At 58.4% G+C, this 24,760-nt stretch overlaps 2 protein-coding genes across 5 annotated transcripts in view; both read right to left on the bottom strand.

Annotated features, from left to right (window-relative positions):
- Positions 1–15,735, bottom strand: part of IPO13 (importin 13) — a 31,511-nt gene extending 15,776 nt beyond the window's left edge. For both annotated transcript variants that reach the window (XM_071564783.1, XM_071564784.1), the window contains exons 1-2: positions 15,443–15,735; positions 5,427–6,163 (exon numbers count right to left, since the gene is read on the bottom strand). In XM_071564783.1, the coding sequence (XP_071420884.1) occupies positions 5,427–6,163; positions 15,443–15,511 (806 nt within the window). In that variant the 5' untranslated portion in view covers positions 15,512–15,735. The remainder of the gene's footprint in view (positions 1–5,426; positions 6,164–15,442) is intronic.
- Positions 15,736–16,037: 302 nt separating this feature from the next.
- On the bottom strand, positions 16,038–22,255 carry ARTN (artemin). 3 transcript variants are annotated; one of them, XM_071565086.1, is made up of 4 exons: positions 22,094–22,255; positions 17,956–18,026; positions 17,640–17,829; positions 16,038–17,289 (listed from the first exon to the last, which is right to left on the bottom strand). In XM_071565086.1, the coding sequence occupies exons 2-4, from the start codon at positions 18,019–18,021 to the stop codon at positions 16,865–16,867; spliced, it is 681 nt and encodes a 226-aa protein (XP_071421187.1). In that variant the 5' UTR covers positions 18,022–18,026; positions 22,094–22,255; the 3' UTR covers positions 16,038–16,864. The 3 variants fall into 3 exon arrangements, with proteins under 3 accessions (XP_071421187.1, XP_071421186.1, XP_071421185.1); XM_071565085.1 differs by lacking the exon at positions 22,094–22,255 and adding an exon at positions 20,977–21,022; XM_071565084.1 differs by lacking the exon at positions 22,094–22,255 and having other exon boundaries at positions 17,956–19,390.
- Between the last annotated feature and the right edge of the window lie 2,505 nt (positions 22,256–24,760).

The raw sequence follows: 24,760 nt of genomic DNA, 5'->3' as shown, positions 1-24,760 counted from the left end.
ACAGCCTGAATCAGTGCCTGGCATCACCTTGCTGGCATGGGCAAGCACCTCTGATGGTCTCCCAGGGCTCCTACCCAGCTTTCCCTGCTTGAAGACTGCTTTGTGAAAGAGGATACATCCAAGGAGCCTTTACTGCTTACACGAACTCCCCCTGCAGCCTGTGGCATTGGGACAAAAGCTGAAGCCCCAAGCAATGCTGCAGTGGAGTCTCTGCAAGCAAAGAGAACGGCTAACCCAGTGGCCATCAGCTCTGTGCAAATCCCCCACTGTACTGTGGTGTGGGACCCCGTCTGTGCCCACCCAAGCCAGCCGGCAGGGCTGTCAGCACCCCCAACTTGTCAGTGCCATCAGCAATGAGTAAGCTGTGCCTGCACACAGCAGCATCAATGGGGAGTCAGAGAACAGCGACAAGGGCAGACCTGCAGGCTCCTCTCCCCATGCTTGCAGCCTGCGCTCCTCAGATCTGCATAGAGGTAACCCAAGCTGTCAATGGGAAACCGTGGACTGTCCAGCTCAGGCACATCCAGATTGTGCACTGTGTCTGGGAAGAAGTGGGCAGCCACCACTGGGGACTCCTACCCAGAGAGAATGCTGGCCACCTGGCACATCCCCTGGCCCCCATCCTCCCAGGCTGCCGCAGCCCAGTGCAGCCCAGCTCTCCCACCTCCCATCCCGCACATCAGCCTCCCCTCCGTGCTGCTGCCTGTAAGGGATGGTAACCAAGGCAACGAGAAGGAGGCAGCCAAGGTGAAAGGCAGCCCAGGGCCCCCGGAGAGGGAGAGAGGCCGTGCCAGAGGCTGATGAGCAGCCTGCCTTTTCCCTGCCATTTCCCTGCCCGCCCAGGCATGTTATCTGCAGCCGCAGCGTGTGCTCTCTGCCCGCCCCCCACACGCAGGTGCTAAGGGGCTAGGGATGCTTGGTGTGGGAGGCACACATGATGCCAGCTCTATCCTGTGCCCAGGGTGGGGAAGAGATGTGAGTGAGATAGCAGGACAGCCATATGTCCACCCTGAAGTGGCTGGGTGCTCTGGCTACAGATGATTTAGAAGAGAACAAAGCCATTGGTGCCACCAGTGCAGGAACAGAGCCATGCTGGTGATGGCAGCTTTTTCTCTAGGTCAGCAAGAGAAGACAGAGGAAACAAGGTGTCTCCAGTCCCAGTGGTCATCCCAGCATCCCCTCTGGGCTGTTGGGTGTCATCTTCCCCTCACCCCTCTCCCCTAGAGGAAATCAGACAGTAAAAGGGGCAGGTATTTTTGTGCAAACCATTTTAAAGCCTCTGATGCCCTGTGAGTGATGCATGTGGCAGTGCCAGTTTTTCTCCCTAGAAACTGATGCTGCATCCAGGGTTGGCCCAAGGGAGTCAGGGCAGTGGCCAGGGAAAAAGGCACAAGGAATGCTGCGCTGCTGCAGTGCAGGGCAAAGCCACCCTTCCTTCACAGCACCGGGTACACATTGCCTTAGTGATGTATTTATGACAAGGATCCTGCTTGTGCTGGTTACCTTGAAATACAGTGCAGATGCCTGGACCTGAGCTGGTCCTCTGGACTCCCTGCACAACCAGCAGAGATAACCACCTGAATATATTTCCATGTTGCAATCCTATGTTGGTGAAGACTTCTAGAATATGTTGGGTGAGTCATGTCTCCTGAGCACCACCTTGCTCTGCTCATTGCTATGCAGATGTAAGGGCAACTAGGAGGAAAAGGATCCCCAGACAAGAGATAAATGTTTGCTTTAGGGGAGTTGTTTTACCAGTCATGCAAGACCCATGGTCAAGTCAGTCAGAGCTGAGCTGCTCCCCTCCTCATCCAGGAGGTGGAAGCCCCAGGTCACTACACCTGGTGTCAGTGCTGCTTCCCAGCCCAAGTCACCAGATGATGCCACATCACTGACCAGGTGCAGAGTTTGCCCCAGGAGGCAGACACTACATGTGCCAGCCCTGCTGCCAGCCACCACTTTCCACACCCAGCACCTCAGTGTCAGGCAGAAAAAGACAAAACCATCCCAGCTCAGACAAGCCCCTGGATGCCCAGCTGAGCAGCTTCTTTCCAGCAGTCAAAAACTGGGAATGCTGGTGAAAGAGTATATGAACCTGGCAGTCATATGGTGACTCTTGCCCATGTATTTCCCTCCAGTGATTTATCTTAGCCTTCCTGAGCAAGATTTGCTATCCTGGTATTTAGCAGATGAGCAAATTTTGCTTTCCTGAGTTTGTCTGGTCCCTTCTCAAAGTCCAGGGAACTGCAACATTTGCAGCTCCCTCCATGGGACCCACACCTCCTTCTGCTCTTCCCACAACTCTTCCCAAACCATACCACAGAATGGAGGACAACCTGCAGATGGGAGACATGGGCAGCTCATATGGGACAATCTCATCCTTCCTGATCCACAATCTGAACCACATCCTGATAAGATACTAACCCAATCTTATTTAAAACCTGTTTCTCATGAAACTCTTGGAAAACTCTTCAAGAGATATTCCTCTTCGGGAATTCAGCACCAGGACCCAAGACCAGAAAGGGATGGGCTGGACACCAGGCAATCCTGCCATCTCCACCACTGCAGCAACACCCTCATAGTTTGAAAAGAGGCAACTCAAATGTCTGACATCCATGCTCTGTAACTCCCACCATGGGCATACACCATGTCTAGATGTACCTCTAGGTTCCTACCCGACTCCAACACTACCTATTGCACTACAGGAGCATGGCCAAATGCCACATACCAGCTCTCTCCCTGCAGCATGCACTGCCAGGCAGGCTCTCTGACCCACTTAAGTGAGGGGATAATCCTCAAATGTGAAGGAAATTCTAGCCCAAACCAGTCCTCTGCAAATGAGATGCAACAGTATCTCCATTCCTCCCCTCCTGCGACTCAGGAGTTTCCCACTGCCTTTAAGAGCAGGGGTGTGCTCAGAAATGCTCCAGTGCCAGCCCAGCACTGCCCAGCTGCTCTTAGCCCATCCTCAAAGGTTTCTTCTCAGGAATGCCATATCCTAACAGAGGAGTGGCATCGAGACTCCAGCAATGCCCAGGATAGCCCTTTCTCTGGGTGCAACGGGCTTCCACCCACCTGGCAGGTAAGGAGATCAAACACTGCACCTACGAATCTCTGGTGCATCATCTCTAGTAACACCTCTGAAGCAACTGAGGAAACTATCTGCTGCTGCTTGCAAGCAGGGAAATGGGAGCTGCTGGCACAAGTGACTTACCCAACACTGAGGCAGCACCAGGGCCAGGTGGTCCTTGGCCATGAGGTAACACCTGCCCTTCTCCACCTGGACACAGGTTACGGTACACTGTGAGAGCTACCTTGCAAGATGGTGCTCCTCTGGGAAGATGACCCACAGGCTATCTAACCCTCAGTATCAAAAGCCAAGCTCATGAGCCACTGAGCCTTCTGCTGATGGCAGAAGCACACCTGCACAATCACCTCTGTAGCAATGTCAATGAAGACAGCTGGGAGGGAGCAAGGGGGGAAAGACACAGGGGCCAAGCCTGGAGACTAACCCTCTCATGCAGTAATGCAGGATGCATTGCTACAAAGCTCTGGAGAGGACCGTGCCCAGCAGCCCAGCACCAAGGACACTCCAAGTCTGCAGCCAAGAGCCCTGTGGAAACAAAGGCAAGAGACCATGGAGGAAGAAAACAGCTGAAAAGCAGTAGGGATCTCCCAGACTGTCAAGACAAGATACAGAAAGGTCAGGAGACTCCCTGGGGATCTGGGAAGAGCTGAATCTACTTCGGCTGAGCAACAAAGCCAGAGGGGCGGGACAGCCAGTACCCGAGAAAGCAGGAGTAGGAACACAGGATAGAGGACACAAGGGACAAAGGGGAAGAGAGAGAGCCCATCAGGGCTGGGAAGCAGCCGACACCACACGCTGCCTGGCAGGGCATCCCTGTGACAATGCCACTGCTGTCCCCACACCCTGGGATCAGGGACTGCACCCAGCTTACACACTGGGCAGCCTTTCAGGCCAGCTGCCTGCCCTGGCCTGGCCACTGCCCACATGCCTACAGACAGGAGGGTGCTCTGCTATGGCAGATGATGCCTTCAGGAAGAAGGATGGAGAGCAAGTTCTGATGATGCTGTAAGGGAATAGCCAGCATGGCAAGATCAAATGGGGCCAAAAACTGCATGGCAGGGTCAGCACAGGAGCCGAGATGAAACCCCACTGTCAGTCATGCTTCTTGACAAAATTCACTTGGGGAGCTCAACACAAAACTCAGCCTTTTAATGCAACCAAAGAACAGTGCAGGGCCATTCTCCTGCACAAAGCCCAGGGACTTCTGAGACTCAAGGGAAATGGAAAGGAGGAAGACAGAGCCCAACATTTCAGAACTGCAGGTGACCTTCTCACACCTTTTTATATTCTGCACCAAACCTGCTACAAGGGTTTGGGCTGGTCCTCAGCCTTTGCCAGGCAGAAGAAAAAGCAACTTGTCATCCTCTGAACGACAGCAAACGAGGCAACACCTCCCCACACCCAGCAGCACATTACAAACCTGAGGGGTCCCTCTGTCCACCAGGACTTGCAGTCTACAGATGCAACCTCTTTTCATTGAAAAGGGCAGCCTCTGGAGCTGGGGAACACACCAGCTGACCTTGCCCTGAACGAAGAGGAGGATCAGGGCTCACACCTGCAGCAGCAGCATCATTCCCACTGCTGCAGAGGGTCGGATCCTGCGTGATGCACAGGGATGTACAGTGGCAGCAGTTCAGCCCAGCCTTCAGGGAAACCCTCCTCTTCAGGCAAAGGTTGCTAAGCAGCCAGGAAGGGATGTGGCCACAGGAACTGGAGATGTACTGTCCCTTCTGCAGGCATTGGTCCCAAGAGCTGGCAGCCACTCAGACAATGCAGCCAAGCAGACGAGATTGGAGCCCCACAACACAGCCCCAACAGGACCTGCCCCAGCCCCAGCTCCCAGCTCAGCTGTTCCAGGGGCAGCCATGGCCACAGACAAAGGACAAGTCCTTGACTGGCACAAGCTGTTGGAGCCAGGAGGGAGAAAATCAACAGATCTGGTTTTTATTCTCTCTGCATTGAATTGGCTCTTTGGCTGGACCAGCAGCATGAGGCAGAGGAAGGTCTCTGAACGCCTGCTGGCAGGAGCTAGGCAGGTGCTCTCTGGTCGGCTGCTGCAGGATCTGACATGAGCAGCCAGAGGGAAGCATCCCTGTCTGCTTGAGAAGCAAGGGTGGACATGGGCTGCAGCTGCCTAAGACTACATGGTCCCTACGAGTCAACCATAGTGCAAAGTCTTCCAGGACCAACTATGAGAAACCAATAGTCTCAGCTGCTTTTAACATTCTCCCACTTCTAAACCCTGCCATCATTACCTCCAGGCCCCATCTTCCCACCCTGTTCCCCCACTGATGCCCAGGAGCACCAGCCTGCAGCACACAGGAGAGGCTGCCCTTACCTCTGGGCATCGGGCTGGGAAATGGCATTGACCACAGCCTCCACTGCTGTGTCAAAGAGCTCTGGGTCCTGCAGAGAGGTGAAAGCTGCCTGGATGAGGTTCTCGCAGTCCATCAGCGGAATCTCCAGCTGAACCCAGCTGGAGAAGCACTTCAGCACCTTCTGCTTGATGAAACCTGGGGAGTCCTGCTGCTGCAGCAGCTGTTCCAGCAAAGGGAAGACAGAGCTGCACTCCTGCGCCAGGACACTGCGTACCTGGCCCTTGCGGTACTGTGGAAGGCGACTGGTCTGAAACTCCTCGGGCAGCACTGTCAGCAGCTCCAGCAGTGCCAGGCACCGTGCTCGCCCATCCACGTTGGAGTCCTCTGCCTGGAACATGCGCACCATGTCTGCCACAGCACAGGGCCAGGCATCTGGCATCATGCTGAGCGCCAGGGAGGCCAGCGCCACGCACAGCCGGGTCAGCACAATCTTGGAGCCACTGGCAAAGCGGGTGATGTGGGTGAAGAGCTGCGACTTGAGGCTCTCATACTGGTCAGCTGGGATGTCACTCCAGTAACGGGAGATTTTAATGTGGAGAGCACTGGCACCAAAGTACTGGATCTCGGGCACCTTGTCCATGTGGAGAAGCAGCCAGCTGAAGTGCCATGCCTGGGGGGACACCTGTGCCTGCATCAGCCATTTCTGAGCCAAGTTCTTGTTCTCGATGTTTGGGTCATAATACAGCTGATGAAGAGCCTGGAAGAGAGAGGGAAGCACCTTAGAGCAGCCAAGAAGCACCACTGCAGCCTGTCATGCCTGGAGAAGGCTCACCAGGAAGGCTCTCTAGGATGGAGCCCGTGCTTGGGCTGTCCTGCAAAGCCAGCCCCCATCCCCATGCCAGCCTGTTAGCTGGCCTCCCTCCTCGGACTCTCAGGGAAGCAAGAGTGATCTGGCAGCAGCATTTTTCCCCTCTTCTCATACTTCACTCTGGAAATTTCTTTTCCTTAGTAATTTCCCACCTTCACTTTCATGCATGACCAATCTGCCTGCTTCCCCTCTGCCACATGAGGGCTGTGAGGGACATAGCAGACCAGCCCTCCTGCCTTCCACCCACACCTGCTCTCTGAAAGAGCTGAGGATGCACTGGCTCTCAGAGAGCATGTGTGGTCCACAGCTTGCATCCATAAGCAAGAGCATGCAAGAGCCACTGCAGATCTTTATCTGTCAGGTTGTACAGAGTCCTGGAAACCCAGAGTAACTAAGCTCAGGGATTAATCCCTCCATGAAGTCCCTCTGAAATATTCTCAAACTCATCCAGTTATAGTTGAGCCAGGAGAGCCAGCGTCCAACCCTGCCTCTGCCACCATCTCTCCCGAAAGTCCAGGGCTGCTCAGTACATTTCTCTGTACGGAGAAGGGAAACATTACTTACCTGCTCCCACAGCTTTGGGAGATCTAGTTATTGCTTTGCAGAGCTCAGATCCACATGAACAGCCTTACACAGGCTGCAAGGCTTCATCTGCAGAGCAACATCACACAGATCTGAAGCCCAATATTAATTAGTTACTTATCCTGAGTGGGTGCAACTGGTAAGCAGTGTTGTCCTCACACAAGAGGGGAAGAGTAACTAGCCTGTGCCTGAACTCCATCTTCCAGCAGCAGGGTTTTCTGTCTGGCACAGCATGTTTCATTTCAAATCGCTGACTGCACATGCTAGGAGCAAGGAAAATCCATGGCATCTGTCAGGCAATCAGGCACCAATCGCACACCACCAGCAGATCAGAGGATGATTCCAGCAGGTGCAGAGGATTTTTTTGTGTCCCCACCCTGGCTCCAGGTCTCAAATATCCTTCTCCTCCCCCTTAAAAAGCTCTATGAAGTTCTGTGTAGCTCTTGTACCCAGGAGAGGATTTAAACCCTATTTTTAAGCATGCAGAGCTGGCAGCTTGATGCACGGCAACAAGCTTCCCAAGCAAGTGCTTGTGCCTCCCTACTGCTGCTTTCCAGAGTGAGACCAAAGAGCAAGGCAAAATGGCAGGAACCTGACAGAGTCAGCATTGCCCGGGACATAATTTGAAACACCTCTGTTCATCAATTTGTTTCAGAGGAAAATGAGGATAACCTCTTTGTAGGAAAGAAAGAGGTTATGAAGTACGTTGTAGGAGACGGAGCCAGCCAACACGGGCTGCAGAGGGACAGTGTCTGACCCACAAAGGGATGTATCATGACACAGAAAAGGTTAACCCTAGATAAGCAGGACCCAGAGAGAGAGAGAAATCTGTCCCAACAGGGCAGCCAAGGGGAGCTCCCAGGAGCTAGCCAAACTTTTGCTCTGTTCCCAGCTATCTCAGAATTATGCCCAAAGCATTGCTCAGTTGCTGGGGCAGAGGAAAGCACTGTCATCCCCTCCCAGCAAAGCTACAGTTTACTTCACTACAGACCAGTAGGTGCAGATGCACTAAAAGTTCAACCACTCCTAGGGGTAGAAATCTGGCTCCTACCTCTGCTCTTGTGCTAAGGACTGAGTCATCCCGCAGCAGGGCTGAAGCTAGAGCTACCAACCATTAGGGTCTCAGTCTCTTACTTGCTCCCATCAGAGCTTGCTGCCTTTTTTCCTTCCCAAATAAATCTCACTTGAGATTCCCAGAATGGTGACAATCCACTCTTTCCCTTCCTCACTTGCTGGGCACTGTCACAAGGTGCAAAGGCTGGCAGCAGTGCCCTCCGTCTGCTCCCTAGTTCAGGACCCCTCCTTACTTCTAAACCTCTCTTTTTACACTTCCAAGCATTTCCTAAGGAATTTATTTCTTCTATTTTGAATAATGTCAACACTTAGAAAATTGTGGGGACTAGAAATCCCTGTGCATCATATATTACAAGGCATAAAGTGTACACATTACCACAGGATTCCTAACCTCTGAAGCAGCACAAAGTTTCCAAAGCATGGACCTCACCATTTATGAACCTGACCTCCAGAGCTGGGTTTCTGACCCACCAACTCCCCAGCTGGTCACCACTGCTGGCCACAGAGCTGCTGCATGGCAGCCTCATGGCAGGGAAGCTGCACACACAGTGTGGCACTGAGCACACTCCAGGCACACCACAGTGAGCCCCGGAGTGATGCACGTGTGGGGCAAGCCTTGCACAGCACCACATGTGATGGCAACCATGGCAGGGCAGCAGAGCAGGGGTTGGCGCACACAGTGTGTCCCCTGGGAAGCAGCTGAGGGCTCATCCTCCACCTGGCTGGTGCCGCTGACTAAGGTCTGATCCTGTCAATGCCTTAAAGCCAACAGACCCTGGTGTTTTCATGTGATCATCTGACTGAACGGAGGGAAGTGCGTAACCAAGAAGAGCCCAGCACGAGACTGAGGTGCAAGCATCCTGCATGCAGCCCCAGCAGAGAATCCAGTACTGGCTATGCTAAAAAAAAATGACTGTTGTATCATGACAATGGCAAAGAGGGAGCACCATCACAGCTGCTCCTCTCAACACTCATTCTGGGGAGATGTCACTACCACTGCATTAGAGAACAGTGAGCAATTGCGTCACAAGACCCTTTCCCAAGCTGAGTCAGCTTTCCAGCCATGTGGACAGCTTTCCCACCACCACCACCCCATACCTTGCCTGCAGCCCTCATGTTCCACCCTGTGCACAGTGCCCACTGTCACCAGTGAGCTTTCTGGAAACATCCACACCCAGCAACATCACCTCACAGCCCTGTTCCTCCCAATCCTTCTACAGAGAGGCTCTGGGGAGGTTTCCAGCAAAGGCCCTCAAGGACGTGCTGGAGCCTCCACTGCTCAGCACCTCAGAGAAAGGAGGTGAGTGGTGAGATGAAAACATCTACCAACTACAAGAATATATTCGGAGGATGGAAGCAAAGCTGATGCTGGAGGTTCATGCTGCAAACTGCTGGAAGTCAGAAGAATATTCTGGAAAAAAGCAGCTGCTGACTTTCTCAGCCCCCTTCCCTAAACACCCTGCCGGAGAGGAGACCAGTTGTGACAGCTCCTGAAAGAAGCATGACTGCTCCTGCCTGTACGCAGGATACCAAGCACAGAGGAAAGGTAGCATGTGCCCCAGGGCTACCAACAGCACACCTCATCTAGTGCTCTACACAACATGGGAGAGCCTTTCAGAGGGCCAACAAGGATGGGCAGGAATACTGGGACCATCCTAATCCAGCTCAAAGCAGCAGAAGAAACCCCTGGAAGCAGACTAAGCTCTTTACTTGGCCTACTACACACATCAGCTGAGCACCATCCTCTGCTGAGAGCACGGGGCAGGGGGCTGCAAGGCACTGTGCCCTGCACAAGGGCACTGAACGTGCTCCTCCCCAGCAAGAAAAGACATTGCCCTCGTGCTAGAGGCAGGCACCAGCACCAGCTGCTGTTGAACTTTGACATGACCACACGAGCCAGCAACCTAAGGGGCATCAGGAAGCATTGGAGATGACAAGGGGAACTCATTAACACCAAGAGGGAGAAGCAGAAGGCATGAAATTGGGCAGTGACATCTAACAGAGAGGTTCTGTGCATTCCAATTTCAACGGGTGGCTGACACCAGACCTACCTCCTCTGCAATTAGACCTGTAATGTGAGAGCTGGTAAACAGCCCAGCTGTCAGCTATGCCCTTTGGCTGGGGGAAGGAGCTTTCTCCAACATCAGCTCTGCTTGGCTGAAAATAATTCAAGCACATTATGATGGCTCTTCCCTGCTCTAAAAAGCTGTGGCCAAAACCTCAGTCAAGCTCTTGTCATTGAAGCAGAATCAGCCCTTCAAATAAGGTGCCTTGGGGCAGGACAGCTTGCCCAAAGACATGGGTCAGAAGTTCAGTGCTACTTCCTTGGGGAGGTGGAGGGGGTGCAGTCCAAGGAGAGTTTCAGCCAAGCAGAGGCACCTGCGTTTCACTCAGGCATTGCAAGGGAAAAGGATCTTCTATGAGCCCAGCCCTCACTCAGAGCTTCTGTAGGGAGCCAAGTGTCAGCAGGCTGTCTCCCTGATTCCACTGCCTAAATATATTAACATGGGATGTCCTGCAGGGAGGTGTTGTGTCTGTGCCATTATTACAAGAGCAACCCCAGACACACAGAACAGGAAGGGGCTGCCTGCTGTTCTTGTGGGCTCCATGGGGAGATGCCCTCCAAGGGCCAGTCTGCTTGAGCACAGAGGTGAGAGCAGGTACAGCCCTGAGGTCTGTATCCCAGCTGGGGAAACAAACACCAGGCTGCAAAACATATTCCTGCCCTGCTCCTTGTCCTGTACCCACAGCCACTGCATGGCAGGGGCAGCAGTAGCCACAGCCCCTCAGCAACCATCAGCCTCCTTTCAGCAGGACCCTTGGGATGCCTCCCACTGCAGTCTCTTGCTGTCCTTTCTAGTTGAGTGCACTCGCACCACCAGTGCTCCATGCCTGCAACAGCACAGACATTACACTGGCTCTGCCAAGCGAAGGGAACATCATCCCGGCCTCCCACCCCCTGCAGCAGCTGGCCCGCCCGGCCCCAGCGGGACAGGCTGAGCAGCGAGCACCTCGGGAAGGTGGCAGCCTGCCGAAACGCCGAGGATAGCAAATGGATGCAAAATAAGGCTGGGTGTGTGCTGCTAGGCATGTTGCTCCTGTTCAAGGACAAGCAGCCCCAAAGAACGGGATTTTTCTCCCCTTTCTTAATAAAAGGTGCTGCCGCTGTGAAGTCCCTCTTTGAGCCCAGCTTGCCCACACCAAGTCCTCAGGTGTCCAGAAAAGGCTGCAGCCCAGACACACAGCTTGGCAGCTTTGGCATCTCTCTCGCTGCTTCACTGCCATCAGCCCTCTGCAGAGCATGGGGTGGTCCCCAGCAGGGATGGGGGCTGTGGGAGACACATGTGCTCTCAGCGAGGGTGACAGGGGCCTAAACAAGCAAAGGATAAGCAGGACCAGAGAGGAACCCTGGGAGCGCAGAGCCCAGGATGAGTTCCAAGAGTAAGCAGAACACACTTGTCCACCATCCCATTCTACCCCTCACTTCAGCTATGGAGTACAAAGGCATTTTGAGACAGGAATCCCTGCTGGCCCCTAGGCACCAATCCCACCCACTCCTGCTCTATCAGAGCTGAGATGAGGCTCTAACAATGGTCCCTGTAGAGCTCAGCCGAGCCCTGGCAAAACAAGATGCTGCCTTCTCATCTCATCAGCACCACACCACCGGAAGAAGCCATGTGTTTGGCCAAGGTTGGCTCTGGCTGGAATCCGCTTCGGCAGGAAGATCTGCTTAAACATGAAACAAGATGACTCCCTTGTTGGTGACATGCAGCTTCCCTCAATTTTGCAAGAATCTCACCTCCTAAGGTCCCCAGCTCACCATCCCCAGCACAACTGGCACAGCTCACATATGTAGGCTGCCTCTAAGGAATAAGTGGTCAAGCCACTGCCAGCAGGGAACTGGACAGAGGATGCCATTCCCCCTCCCTCAAATATTTTTAATTCTCTTGGTCAGGTTTCTGAAGATAGGCAATAACCCAAAGAAAGCAGATGCACTTGGGTTTCTCCTCCCCATCCTCCCGAGTGGAAGGCAGCCCCAGCAGCTGCCACATCCCCGAGGCTCAGCATCTCCGAGAAGCAGTGATCAAAGCCATCCCTTTCCCATCACGGTAGGCTCCGAATGTCAGCTCCATGACACCCCGCCTACCCATCCTGCCGGAGAGACTCTGTGCATTCATCAGGCATCTCCAGAGAGGCACACGGCAATCTGGAAGGCCCAGAGATGCCAGACCACTAATGCGCTAGGGAAAAGACGTCAGTGAATATTACAAACACCCCAGAGGATGAGAGGCAGGCCAAGGGAGGAAAGACCTGGAAGGAATCAGACAAAAAAAGAGGGCAAGAACAGGCACTTGGAAAATTCATGGAGGAACAGCACTGCCTTTTTTTCTTAATTCAAAAATGGGGATACTGCCAAAGTGGATTCAACTGCATGAAGAACAGGTGGAGAGGGTTTTGCATTCTTCTTCTGTTCAATATTGCAGTGTTAGGTGCTGCTACCTCTGACCCAAGGGAGATCACAATTGCAGGGCACAAGTCCTGCTTGTGCACTGCTCCTCTGAGATGGACACAGCCAGCAATATCTGCAATACATCTTCACTGGAGCAGAGTTCATCAGCCCAGCACCAGGCTGTCAGTCACACTAGGGGCAGCTCCTGGGCACATAAAAGCACATGCAGGTCACAAACCAGATTGCAACATTTAAACAAGGGAGGCTGAGCATCCTCACAGCCTGAAGCCCTCAGCCTTCCCTTTCCTCTGATCCCTCCAAATGCGGCAGCAGAGCCCCACTCAGCAGCAGATGCAGGGACAGCAGAGCCAACCCAGAGCTGCTGGACTCCAAACAGGTCCATGCAGTGTGGCCACACCATGCTGCTCTAGCTGTGCTGAAGCCAGAGCAGCATCTAGGTCAGGCTCAGAAGAAAACAAAAAGCAGATGAGCAGCCTTTGGCTGGAACTGGGGGATGCTAACACAGTAACTGTATCATAACAGTTGAGCCCCAGCACAGCCCTGCTCCTTCCCCCTGTCATGCAAGAGTTCCTGATGGGAAAAAAAAGAAAAAAAATATAGGGAGCAACTTTCAGATGGCTCCTGAAGTGCAGCAGCTGAACCTGGTACCTCCTCAGGAAAAAAGGCAGCTGCCTGCCTGCTGCCCACAGGCTTTCAGATCTGCCAGCTGGCTCTGCCTCCAGCATCTGCACCCTCCTGCCTCTCGGAAACCACTGGTCACAGCTGGAGGGATCTAAGTGTCCTCTCTGGCAAAGGTTATGTGGGATAAACACAGCAACAATGCTCTTCAGCTACACAGGCATCCAACAGCCCTGCAAAGCTCTGGGGGCATTTGCCCAGCCCACTGCATTATAAACAACAGCACAGGTACAAAAGGGTCTTCCAGGGACATGAATCCTCTCCACAAAAACCATCAGAAGAGCGTGACAGGCACAGTCGCACCAGAGACTGCCCTGGCTACAACTGGCACAAATGATGGCAGGTGACCTGGAAACTCTTCAACCCTCTGATTTAAGAGGTAACCAGCTCCTCACACTATTCTTAACACCAGCGCATATCACTGACTCAGAAAGGAGTCAAACCCTGACTTTAATCAGTATTCAGTACTATTAATAGACCCATGCACAAAACCTGGCAGGTGGAAGAGCCCAGGCCAGTAGAATCATCATTTATCTACCAGCATCAGCTCTGACAAAGTGGCTCTACCCACCTGCCTCCCACCAACCCTGCACCCAGCAAAGCCCATTTTTCCTTCGCTTTGTATGAGAAAAACCTCATAGCCCTCCCTGATAAAGACTGACACAGGAGCGCTCTGGGCTGCTGAACCTCTGGGTTTTTTCCTGATCCCACGCCACATTTCTTCCTCTGGGCAGGTACTGTGCTGCTGCACCCTGCCAGCGGCTCAGAAGCCCACCACAGTCCACAGCTGCACCTTCAGAGGTCACCACTGAGATGGTAAAGCCTGCGAAATCCAGAGAGGCCGAGCGGGCTGGGGGAGGGGAGATGAAGCATCCTAGAGGGCATCTCTGCCTCCTCCCAGGTAGCAGGAGACTAAATCCTGAACAGCTTGGCAAGGACAAGCTGCCTCTCAGCACAGCCCCACCTCACCCAGCCAGCACTGGGTGTCCTCCACCCTGGCACTGCCCACCCTTCCCCGGCAAGTGTGCGCTTCATTGTTGGTGCAAACAAAGGCGCAGTTTATGTCTGACAAAGAGAAAGGAAGTCAGAGGCAAAATCATCCAGCAGCCCTGTATGTATGCAGAATAAGCTGCAGAAGGTTGCATGAATGTAGCATTTTCCAGACATCAGTTAATCCCCCTGGACGTGCTCTGTCTCCGTCTCCCTGGAAGAGGTGGTCCGTGTCTCACCTGCAGCCACAAAGGCAACCAGCACCCAGTTACAAACCTGACATCCCTGACCCAACACTTCCAGCCAGGCCAGGCAACCTGCTGGGGAGGGATGTGCGTGAAACACACGTGTGGACATGGTTTAGTGGTGGGCTTAGCACAGCTGCATTAACAGTGGGACACAATGATCTGAAAGGTCCTTTCCAACCTAAATGATTCCATGATTCTATATGCCCACCAGCAAGCGTGTAAGCACTGCTTTGGCAAGGATCTCGGTCTATTCTTATAGCGGAAAAACGAGGACACTTGGGATTCCCACCAGCTGTCGGAGGACTGAGCTACAAATGTCTGTCGAGTGTATGGCTACAGGGTAAGTGGAAAGGTGATGTTTGCCCTTCAGGGATGCATCCTCTGCTGTCCTGCCCCCACCACCTCCAAGGCGGCCAAGGGAATGTTTTTGCTCAGCTGCCTTCCCAGTTGATCACTGGAGTGCCCTGCTTGGTCTCTGTGATGAACTCCAGGTCGCACAGCAGCTGCTCAGGGCTCGTCCTGGCAGTCGTGTGATGCCAGCAGGCCTTGGTTTGCCGTGGCCGTTCCCCGGATCCCAGATTTCAGCAATCACAGCTTCACTCCTGTTGCCCTGCAACTGATTTGGAGGACCTTGAGCATCAGCAGGAGCAAAGTGGCTGGATTCCAGGTTTAGAAATGCATCACTGGTCCATCCGCCTTCTGAAGGCTTTTTCCAACCGTAAAACTCAACAATTCCCAGCACCTGGCAATAGTCCCTTCTCTGCCTAATGGAGACACTGATAAAGGGCTTCACATCGATGCGTCTGGCTCAGCAGCTACGACCAGACCCGTGGGCTCTCCCTGCCCGGCGCTGCAGCTGGCGACCTAGAGGACGCCCGTCGGAGACACACACAACCCCTCCCTTCTGCTCATTCCTGCCACATCGTTTTCCCTCTCCAGGCTGTCCCGGCGGGGCAGAGACAGAGGCTGCCGCCCGTCACCCTCCCCGGGCCCGGCATGGCCGAGCAGGTGCCCCCCCCCCGCTCCCCGAGCCGCATCCCCCGCACCACCGCGGCAGCACCAGCAGCCCCCGGCCGCGTACCGCGCCCCGCCACTCCCGCGGGTGGCCCGGCGGGGTTCGCTCACCTTCTCCACGTTCTCCACGGTGAAGTCGAGGCCCTGCGGCGGCGGCGGCGCCTCCGCCCTCCGCTCCATGGCTGCGGCGGCGCTCAGGAGGCGGCGGCGGGCGGGCGACAGCGGCGGCGCACGGGCAGCCGCATCGCGGCGGGACCCGCCTCCCCGCCCCAGTGGGGGCGGTGGCACCGGAGCGGCGCGGGGCGGCTCGGGGCGGCAGTCGGGCCGGGAGGCGCCAGCGGGACTCCCCAAGCAGCGCCGACGCCCCGCTCCGCTTCTCGCCGGCCCCGCCTCGCCTCTCTCCGCAGCCCCGCAGGCGCGGCCGGGCAGCCCAGGGCCTGCCGCAGTGCCGCGCCGCACGCCGGGAGCGGTAGTCCCGGCACACGCGCGTCCCCTGCCGGGCACCGGGCACCGGGCACCGGGCACCGGGCACCGGGCACCGGGCACCGGGCACCGGGCACCGCTCACGAGGCGGGCGGAGCCGGCGGGAGCCCCGCGCAGCACCGCTCCCACCCTCCCGCTGCCTCCGCTGGGGCACTCCCTCCCCCGTTCCCACCACGGGCACACGCAGGGGTTGGACGCGCAGCCCATCGCTTTATTGCTACAGGAAAAGGCGACTGTACAAAAATAGACTTTATCCCTCAAATTTTACAAATAATAGAAAAGGGGGGCTGGGGGCACTGCCCAGGGCTTCACTGCACCGCTGGGGGTAAATTACACCTGGCCCCCGGAGGCCCAAAGTCATAAATAGGAGCTGCCGCTCAAGAACAATAAATAAATAATTTAGAGTAATAAATAGTTTAGTGCCGCAGCACCTGGGGACAATTGGGGGGGGCCTGTCACTTCCCTGGGAGCCAGGGAGGGGTGGGGGTCCCACTGGGTGCCTGTGACCCACCACACTGCAGAACACCAGGGGCTGCTGCTGGTCCAGGTGCAGGTCCCCCACCCAGCACTGGTGCAAGTTGGCCCCACTGCACTCTGGTCCTCAGGGACACCCCTTCTCTGCAGGGCAGCTCCAGCCACTGCTGACCATAGGGTGCCTAGGGGACAGGGAGGTTTTGCCCCCTCTGAAGCTTGGGGTGATGTCTGACCCCAGCTCTCCTAAAGCAGGGGTGGAGGAGTGCTGCTGGTGGACACTGGGCTGGCAGACCAGCCAGGGAGCAGTGGGGATGGTCCATATTCCCCTCGGCTGCTCTCTCAGGGCTGAGCTGCAGTGCCCCTGGGCAGGACCCCATGTAGCTGACAGCACCAGCTGCTTGGCACTGAGCAGGAGGGGGCTTGGCTGCCCACACCCCAGTCATGGCTCCTTCTCACCTCAGTTCTTTGTGGCCACATAAAAACAGAGACACCAGCCTCTGCCAGTCCCTTCCTCTGAGTGCCAGTGCCACTACATGTGGCAAGCCGGAGTCTGCCGGCATGTGTCGAGCTGGGGCCTCAGCCAATACAGCTGCACTCGGCTGCTGAGAGCTTCTCCACTGTCTGCCATGTGTTCTCCACATCCATGAAGGAAACAGCCTCATAGCGGGTGGGTCGACAGCAGGGATGGCTGAGGACCCGCTCCTGTGGCCCTGGGGTGATGAGCTGCTGCCGCAGCAGGCTGCCCAGAGTCAAGTCATAGTTGCTGCGTGCCCGGTGACAGGACCCACTGCAGTACTTGAAGAGCACGATCTCGTCCGAGTTGAAGCCCAGGCCCAGGTCACGCACCTTCACCATCAGGTTGCGGATGTGGCAGTTGCGTCCACGGGCTTTGCGCGCCCACTTCTTGGCTTTGCCAGCACCTGGTGGTGAGCGCTCAGCACGAAGCAGCAGGTCCTCTGCCAACTCTGTGGCACCTGGGCCACCTGTTGTCGCATTTTCCCCTGTACACGGAGGAGATGGCACCATCAGAACACATCCCACACCCATCGTCCTCCTGGGTCTGCTGAGCCTGCCTGTCCTGCTGTGACCTACAGATCCCTCCTGACCACCCACTATGGCACTGGCTGGGTGCCCGAGAGCAGTGGAGTGAGTGCGTGCCCAGTCAAGAACCATCTCATCTCTAAGGCCCCCCCACCATCCCCATCATGAAGCACAGGGCCCCCTTCAGCCCAACTCCAAAGTGCAGCCACAGCCCCACACAGGCTGGGGCTCCCCACAGCAGCTCCCAACCTCACCATGCCTCATGTGCAGGGCTACTGGGCCCAGGCTGGGGTCCTGTCCCAACACGCACCGTATAGCTGGCTCCAGGCAGCAGCAAGTGGCACCTCCACACCCTCCTCCACAGACGGGCTGGTAGTGGCCATGCCCTGTGGTGTAGGGGCTGTGTCCAGCGTCTCGTTGCAGTGCGGTGCTTGCAGGGTGCCTGTGGCCAGCCCAGCCAGCAGTGACAGGATAGTGAGGAGCCCCCACAGTGTCCCCTCCTGTGAAAAAGCACAGCACAACAGGGTGAGCCCCATCCACAGTGGCCACACCTGGGATGAGCTGGGGACAGGTGGAGATGCAGAGGTGTGGTCCTGGCCATTGCAGCCAGACAGACCTGGGCTCACCTTGGGCTGCATGTGGGTGGCAGGTCCTGCAGGTCTTGGCTCTGATGGCCTCTGTTGCTGCTCCATGCTTGCTGCAAGTGCAGAGGTTTGGGTCAGTGCCCACCCAGCAGGGATAGGATGAGTATCAACCTGGCTGGCTGGAAGTGGGCACATGCCTCCCCCCGCCTTCACCAAGCATACAATTCCCTCCATTGTTCCCCAGAACTCCATGACACCTTCTGCACCCCATGCATGACCCATCCCCACCCCTCTCCTCTCTTGGCACAGCCAGACACCCTCACCACACTGCACACCCTGGGCAACGGGGGCAACCCAGCTTTTGTCCCGCACCTCTCCTCAGGGGAAATGCAGTCACCTCCTTGTGCAAGAGGCCTGGGATGCCAGGCTGAGCTGTGAGGCAGTGGCTGGGGCTGGGAGTGCTGCCGAGGGGGGGCCCTTTCCCATGGCCCTTCCCTGGGAATGTTTTTCTTGCTTGTAGTGGGAGCCTGACCTTGGAAACTCCAAATCCATTAGTGCAGGATCCTCGGGTGCAGCCACCCTTCAGCCCTGTGCTGGCTCCCCAGCTCACTGCCTGTGCCGAGCTGGGACACGCAATGCCAGAGCAACCTAGATGAGTGGAGCCCCAAGGGTCAGGACAGGTGGGCAGATCCCACGGGTACATGGCGGGGTGTGGATCATCATGTTGAGCTCACTGTAGTCATTCACCCTAACACCACTGCTTGGTGTCCGCTGCTCTGACACACAGAGGGGAACTGGGTCCCTGCTGTGCAGGATCCCAGCAAAGCAGCAACCATAGTCTCAGGAAGTGATACCCCCCCAGGATGTGCTGGGGCAGCCCCTGCTGCAGCCACATGTTTGCCTCCCTCCCCAGCTCCCCCTCTCCAGTGCAGGGAGGCCCCTGTGACCCAGTGTCCAAAACCAGGATACCCTAGAAGTGGATCCCAAAGGGGCTTGTACACTTGGCCTATCTGTTGCATCCCCTGTCTCTTGGGACAGCACTGTCCCCTTGGAGCCTAGTGAGTTTCCCCATCCACTCTATGACTTTGTCCCAGCATGTCCCAGTTGCTTCCATAGCAAAGTGAGGACACGCTAAGGAGAGAACTTGTGACAAAAAAAACCAACAAAAAACCCAACAACCAAACAAAAAAACCCCCCCAAAAACCAAAAAAACCCCAAACAAACCAAACCAACAACAACAAAAAAAAAAACACCAAAAAAAGAAAGGACATGGCTGGGCACCGCTGGGACAAGAAATAAAAACAATTTCCTCTAGTCTCTTCAGCATCTCAGGGGATGGTCCCTAAGCCCCGACTGTCGTATCTGATGCCACCCTGCACTGGCTACACTGAGTTAAGGGGCAGTGATGGACGCTGACAGGTCCACACGCCTCCTCCGGGGGCTGTGCACCAAGCGGGATCTGTCTCTGGTGCCGGCAGGGCTCCCATGCCCCCCGCCCCCCCCCCGCCCCCCCCCCGCCCCCGCCCCTCCCCGCGAGCCGCCACAGCCTGGCCAAGCACAGCTCAACGCTGCACGTCGCTCCCGTGGTGGCCCGTGGCCCCATGCCAGCCGCTGCCGCCAGGTCATGGTTTTCCCAGGCCGGCACCCCCGGAGGTACAAGGCAAGGGTCGCTGCGCCCTGCTGGCAGGGGACGGACCACCCCGGTCCCCGCTCCCGGCTGCCCCGCCGCAGCCCCTCCGCTCCAACATCCCGGCGGGACGGCACAGAGCAGCGAGTGCAGTTCAGACTTCTCCCGTCCGGCGGCAGCACAGCCTCGGGCTCTGCGGCGCGAGTGCTGCCGGCGGGGCGCCGGACGAGGGCAGCCTCCCGCCGCCACCGGGAGCCCCGGAGCCGGAGCGACGTACGTGCTACACCAGTGCCTCCGCAGACATGGGGCCCCGTCCTCGGGGGTAGCTCCCCGAACGCGTAGGACCGCAGCCCACCCTGGCCCCGCAGCCCCATTCGGCACTTGCTTTTCCCTCAGCGCGGGCGGGGCTGAGACAAGCACACCCTCCGCATACCCCCACGTCCCGTACAGGAGGATTTATCTGGCTGGGGTCTGCCCCTACGACGGCTGTCAGAATCCAGCCGCGAGATCCACAGGCATAGGAGGGTTTTTAAGGGTCAGAACCGGGCCCATGCAAGGGAGAATCTTCTTCTTGGCCCTTCGCATCTGTGTCCCCCGTCTGGGGTTAAGCAGCAGCGTGCTGGGGTAACTCCCTACGCAGGCCAGCACACACCCACCCGTGCAGAGCCCGACGTGCCGTGCATGGGGCGCCGGGAACGAGTGCCCCATGGCTGCATCAGTCTCCCGCGGGAGGCAGCAGACACCCGCGAAGTGCATCCACGCGTGGCCAGCGGGTGCCACAAGCCCCGGCGTGAGGGTCTTAGCTCATGGAGTGGCCGTGCCTGCCTTGGAGCCTCGGGTCTCCCCTGGAAGTGCGGGGGGTGGCCGGAGATCCTCGTGGGCACCTGCCCAGCGTCTCTCCGCGCTGTCCCTGGCAGAAGTGATGGGGGGTAAGGCATCAACCCCACATATGATACGGAGCGGGCACCCGCCCCGCAAAGCCTTTAGAGGCCCGGCGAGGGACACGAGGGGCACACGGGTGAGACCAAACTCGGCCCGAGCCCGGGGACAGCAGAGCCGGGGGGCGCCGGGCAGCCCCGCCCCGTGGCTCTCACCGGGCCACCGCCCGGACAGCCGTGGCACAGACCTGTCCGACGTGCCCAGCCGGGCAGGAGACCAGGGAAGAGGCGACAGAGTCCGCCCCTGTGCTCCCCGGGCGTCTGCAGCGGGGTCCCACCTCTTTCCCTGCTCGAGCAGGAAACCTCGTCCCCCGCCGCGGCCCCGAGAGCTTCCCGCTGCCGGGCCGGGCTCGGCACCCCGGGTATTGCCGAGGGGTGAGCGGCGAAGTGAGTTCCCCCCGTAACCTCCCGCAGTCCCGCTACGAGCCACCGCCGAGGTTCGGGGCTGCCGGCAGGCTGGGGCAGGCGCGATCACCCGCCGCCCCTGCCCGCACTCACCGTGCCCGCGGCGGGGACCATCCCCCGGGCCGCCGCTGCCCCGCATCGCCTCCGCTCCCCGCCGCCCCCCGCCGCCCGCCGCCGCCGCGCCGGGGCGGGGCGCTGGCGGGGGCCGGCGCTGCCCCGCCGGCACCGACTCCCGCCGCTGCTCCCGGTGCCGCTCCCGCTGCGCCTTGGGGTGCGGGTCCCAATACCGGTGCGCCTCGCGGTGCGGTGCCAGCGGCGGAGGGCGGACGAACAGTGCGGGGCAGCGACGGCTCCATCCTGCTCCCGTCGCCGCTACCGGTGTCAAATTCCAGCCGCCGTCACCTGACCGGTGGGGCGGGCACCGGCACCGACACCGGGACCCCGATTCGCACTGGCACCAGGATACCAGCCGGCATCCCATCCCAACCCACATCGCAGCGGCACCGGGACTCCAACCTGCACAGGCGCCGGGACCGCCCTGGGAGCAGGATGGCAAAGGGACCGCGCCAGCCGCAGGAACCGCAGCCGCACACGCTTCAGCACCGGTTCCTGCCGGGACCCGCACCACCCCCGAGCTCCCACGGAAACTCGCACACGCCGGGAAGGGCACCGGGACCCCCGGCGGCACCCGATCCCCGCTACCGCCACCTGCACGTCGTCCGACCCCTGCGCAGGCGGACGGGCAGGTGGACTCGCAGCCCGGCCGCCCGGCTGTACCGTGAGCGGGGCTCCCTGCCCCGACAGCCCCGACACAGCTCTGGCAGGACGGACACATGAACGCCCCTGGGGAAGCGTTCAGTCCTTCCCGGAGCGCTCCGGGAGCAGAGGCCCACGGGGACACCACGCCCGGCGTCGGAGCGCCCACGGGGACCCCACGCCCGGCGTCGGAGCGCAGAGCCGCTCACGTGGGGACTCGGCAGGGATGGGTTGGCGGGCAGGGTCGGGGCCATCTCGGCAGCGCCCGGCCGCGCCGGGACCGGCCGGCGTCCCACGCACCCCGAGCCGCCGCGGAACACTGGTGCGCCTGGCGCCCGCGTCCGGCAGCGCCGGAGGAGGAGCCCGGTCTCCCCGCCCGCCCGCCCGCGCCCCGCGCCCCGCGCCCCGCGCCCTGGTCCTCCCCAGCGGGACCGCCCGCCGGCGGGCTCCTTACCTCTGCCGCCGCCCTGCCTCCCTCCGCCGGGGCCGCCGCTGGCCCGGGGGACATGGGGGCCGGCTGGCGAGTCGAGCCGAGTCCGTGCGAGTCCTTACGTCACCGCTCGAGGCCCTCCGCGTCCATCCCGGGGCTCTCGAGTGCTCCTTGCGAACGTGCCAAATCCCAGGGCCGCCTCCGCTCGGCCCCGCTTCACACGTGCTCCTCTGGCCGGCGCCGGTCACCGGGACGCCTCCCGGGACGGGCGAGCCTCCCGGGGCCGGCCCCCATGGCCGCGAGGTCCGAGGGCCCCCGGGCGGGCTGCGCGCCCCGGGGTGCCACCGGCCGTGTCACCTGCCCCGGCGGCTCTCCGCCGCCTCGGCGCAGCTCCCCGCGCTTATGCAACTCCCCAGCTGGAGCGGGGCCAGCGACTCGGTCGCCGGCTATGCAGCGGCTGCACGCCCGGACCCGGGTCGCCCGTGGGGTCTGCCCCGGGCACCCCGCGTGGCCTTGAGCGCCTCCCAGTCGCCCAGCAGTCCAGGCCCCGCAGCGGGGACGGGCGCCCGCGCCTGCAGACACCTGCGGAGCTGCCGCCTCCCCTGCTCTCATCTCCTCGGATTATCCAGCTCGGGGGTGACAACTCCCGCGTCCTCCTGCAGCATCACCTGCCAGGGAGTGTGCGGACGCCCACTAAGCCGTCCCCACCACCGGGAGCAGGGACGGCGGCCCGGACTTGCTGTCCCTACCCTAGAGCGGCACCGCATGGCCCTGGTCCCTCTTTATCCCTCCCGGTTCTTGTACAAGCCTCTTCGCCAAAGCTGTAGCCATGGGTAACTCCATGCCTGCTAGTGAGACTGTGTGGAAGCATGGGCTCTGACATGGGGCTGTGCTGCCCCACGGCCGTGGCCTGAGGCTGCTCCCATCTGAGATGTCATTATGGGAGCTGTCAGAGGTGATGCCCTTGGATGCCTTGGCCCAGGAGAGGTTTGAAGGCCCTGGAGCATCCCTGTGGTAGAGAATCAGCCCAGGGCAGGGGGACAGGGAACAGGATCCTCTGTTTTGCAGGGCTGCAGACCAACACGGCTGCCTTTTTGGGAAATTTCTGTGTGAGTGGCATTTTCCAGGTTGACTGGCTGTCCCCATGGGGCTGGGACTGGCCACAGCCCTGCCCATACCAGGGCATCTACACAGGACGGGAGGGTTGCATCAACAGCTCTCATGACTTGGAGATGCCCAGTGCTGGCTCACCACAGGGGTTACCCCAACCCCTCCCACCTTCCCTGCAGGTTGGGCAGGTCCTGATGTCCCTGGGACATAGCTAGGAGGTACTGAGTGTGTGAGAGTGGTGGGCAAGGGGATATGTGGGGCATGGCACAGGGTATCCAGGGGACCCCATACAGGTTAGGTGAGCCTAGAGTATCCTCCCCAGTCCTGTGAAATGAATGGTTGTGCAAAGCCTGGCTTCTGTCCTCTTCCAGGTGTGCCTTCTTTGAGGCTGCCACCTCAGACACCTAGGGACACTGGTTCCCTCCTCTGCCCTTGTCCCTTGTCCTAGGAGACATGAGCCTGCTGCTGCTGCTGTCAGCCCCACTAATGTCCTATCATCAGCACTTCTCCCTTGTCCCCCTCAAGACTGTGGCAGCAGGAGATGGCACGTGCCAGCTCTGCACCTCAATTTAGGCACTGCTCTTTCCCCTTGGGTTCCCACAGGTATTGGCTCTGCTCTGGAGACTGCTGAGCATGGGCCAGGCATCACAAGTGCTGGCACTGCCTGCATCAGCCCGTGCTCCTTGCACTCCAATGCTGGGGTGTTCGAGTGCCTTGTCTGGTCTGGAATGAGCCCTGCAGGGCTGGGGCCTGCCATGGCATTTGTCCCTGAAGGTGCCACCTTTGCATACAGCAGGATGGGGGTGATGCAGTCCAGCCAGATGGCAGGACTGCGCACGCCATGGCTGGGTGTGACAAAATACACATGGGAGAGAGTTGTGACGCAGGCATCCCCATCTCAGTGGTGATGTGGCTCTTTTGGGGATACCTCTGAACAAGTCTCCTTGTCCAAGCTGACTGAATGGCCCTGTGTGCCCTGGTCCCAGGCTCTCTGCTTTCCCCTTCCTCAGCCCTCTCAACGCCAGGCCAGGACATAGGCCACCTCTGGGGCTGGCCCAGCCTGATGGTGGTGGTGGTCCCACTCTTTAAGTGCAGCAAAGAGAGGAGGGTTTGAGCAGCTCCAGCGTCTCCTCTCTGGAACTTGCAAACACACACCAGGAAGCCAGTTGCTTCTGTGGTGTCCCACTGGTGCTGGCAGAAACCTACTCTTGTTGTTTAGAAGCTGGGAAGCCTGGCAGACCAGTCACCCACCTGTAAGTAGCATTCCTGTTCCTCCAGGTGATGAGACTGTCTCCAACATGTCCTGTGACTCCAGGAGTTCAACGGCATCACCAGGATTTGCTGTAGGGATTGCACTCCTCCTGCTCAGACTTGGCAGGTGTCAGAACTGGTCATAGCCTTGGCCCCTGGCCTCCTAAACTGCTTCCTTCCTGGACAGTGCAGTGAGAAGGTCACTTAGCTGGACACCTGCCTTTGTCAGGGCCGCACCCAGCCCAACTGCTGCCGTGACCCTTGCGGGAAGTCACCCTGCTGGCAGGGAGTCCCCGAGAGAGCAGGCAGAACCACAGGCAGCCTGTCCCA

The sequence above is a fragment of the Pithys albifrons genome, chromosome 10, assembly GCF_047495875.1.
Source record: "Pithys albifrons albifrons isolate INPA30051 chromosome 10, PitAlb_v1, whole genome shotgun sequence".
NCBI lineage: Eukaryota > Metazoa > Chordata > Aves > Passeriformes > Thamnophilidae > Pithys > Pithys albifrons.
This window is presented reverse-complemented; position numbering and strand designations above follow the sequence as displayed.

What these genes read in the sequence shown, in the direction of transcription:
- ARTN (XM_071565084.1), bottom strand. Translation starts at nt 18,195, where the DNA reads ATGGGTCATGCATGGGGTGCAGAAGGTGTCATGGAGTTCTGGGGAACA. An exon ending in CCACCCACATGCAGCCCAAG is followed by an intron (nt 17,830 to 17,955) that starts GTGAGCCCAGGT and finishes GCTTTTTCACAG; the next exon opens with GAGGGGACACTGTGGGGGCT. An exon ending in TGCCTGGAGCCAGCTATACG is followed by an intron (nt 17,290 to 17,639) that starts GTGCGTGTTGGG and finishes CTCCGTGTACAG; the next exon opens with GGGAAAATGCGACAACAGGT.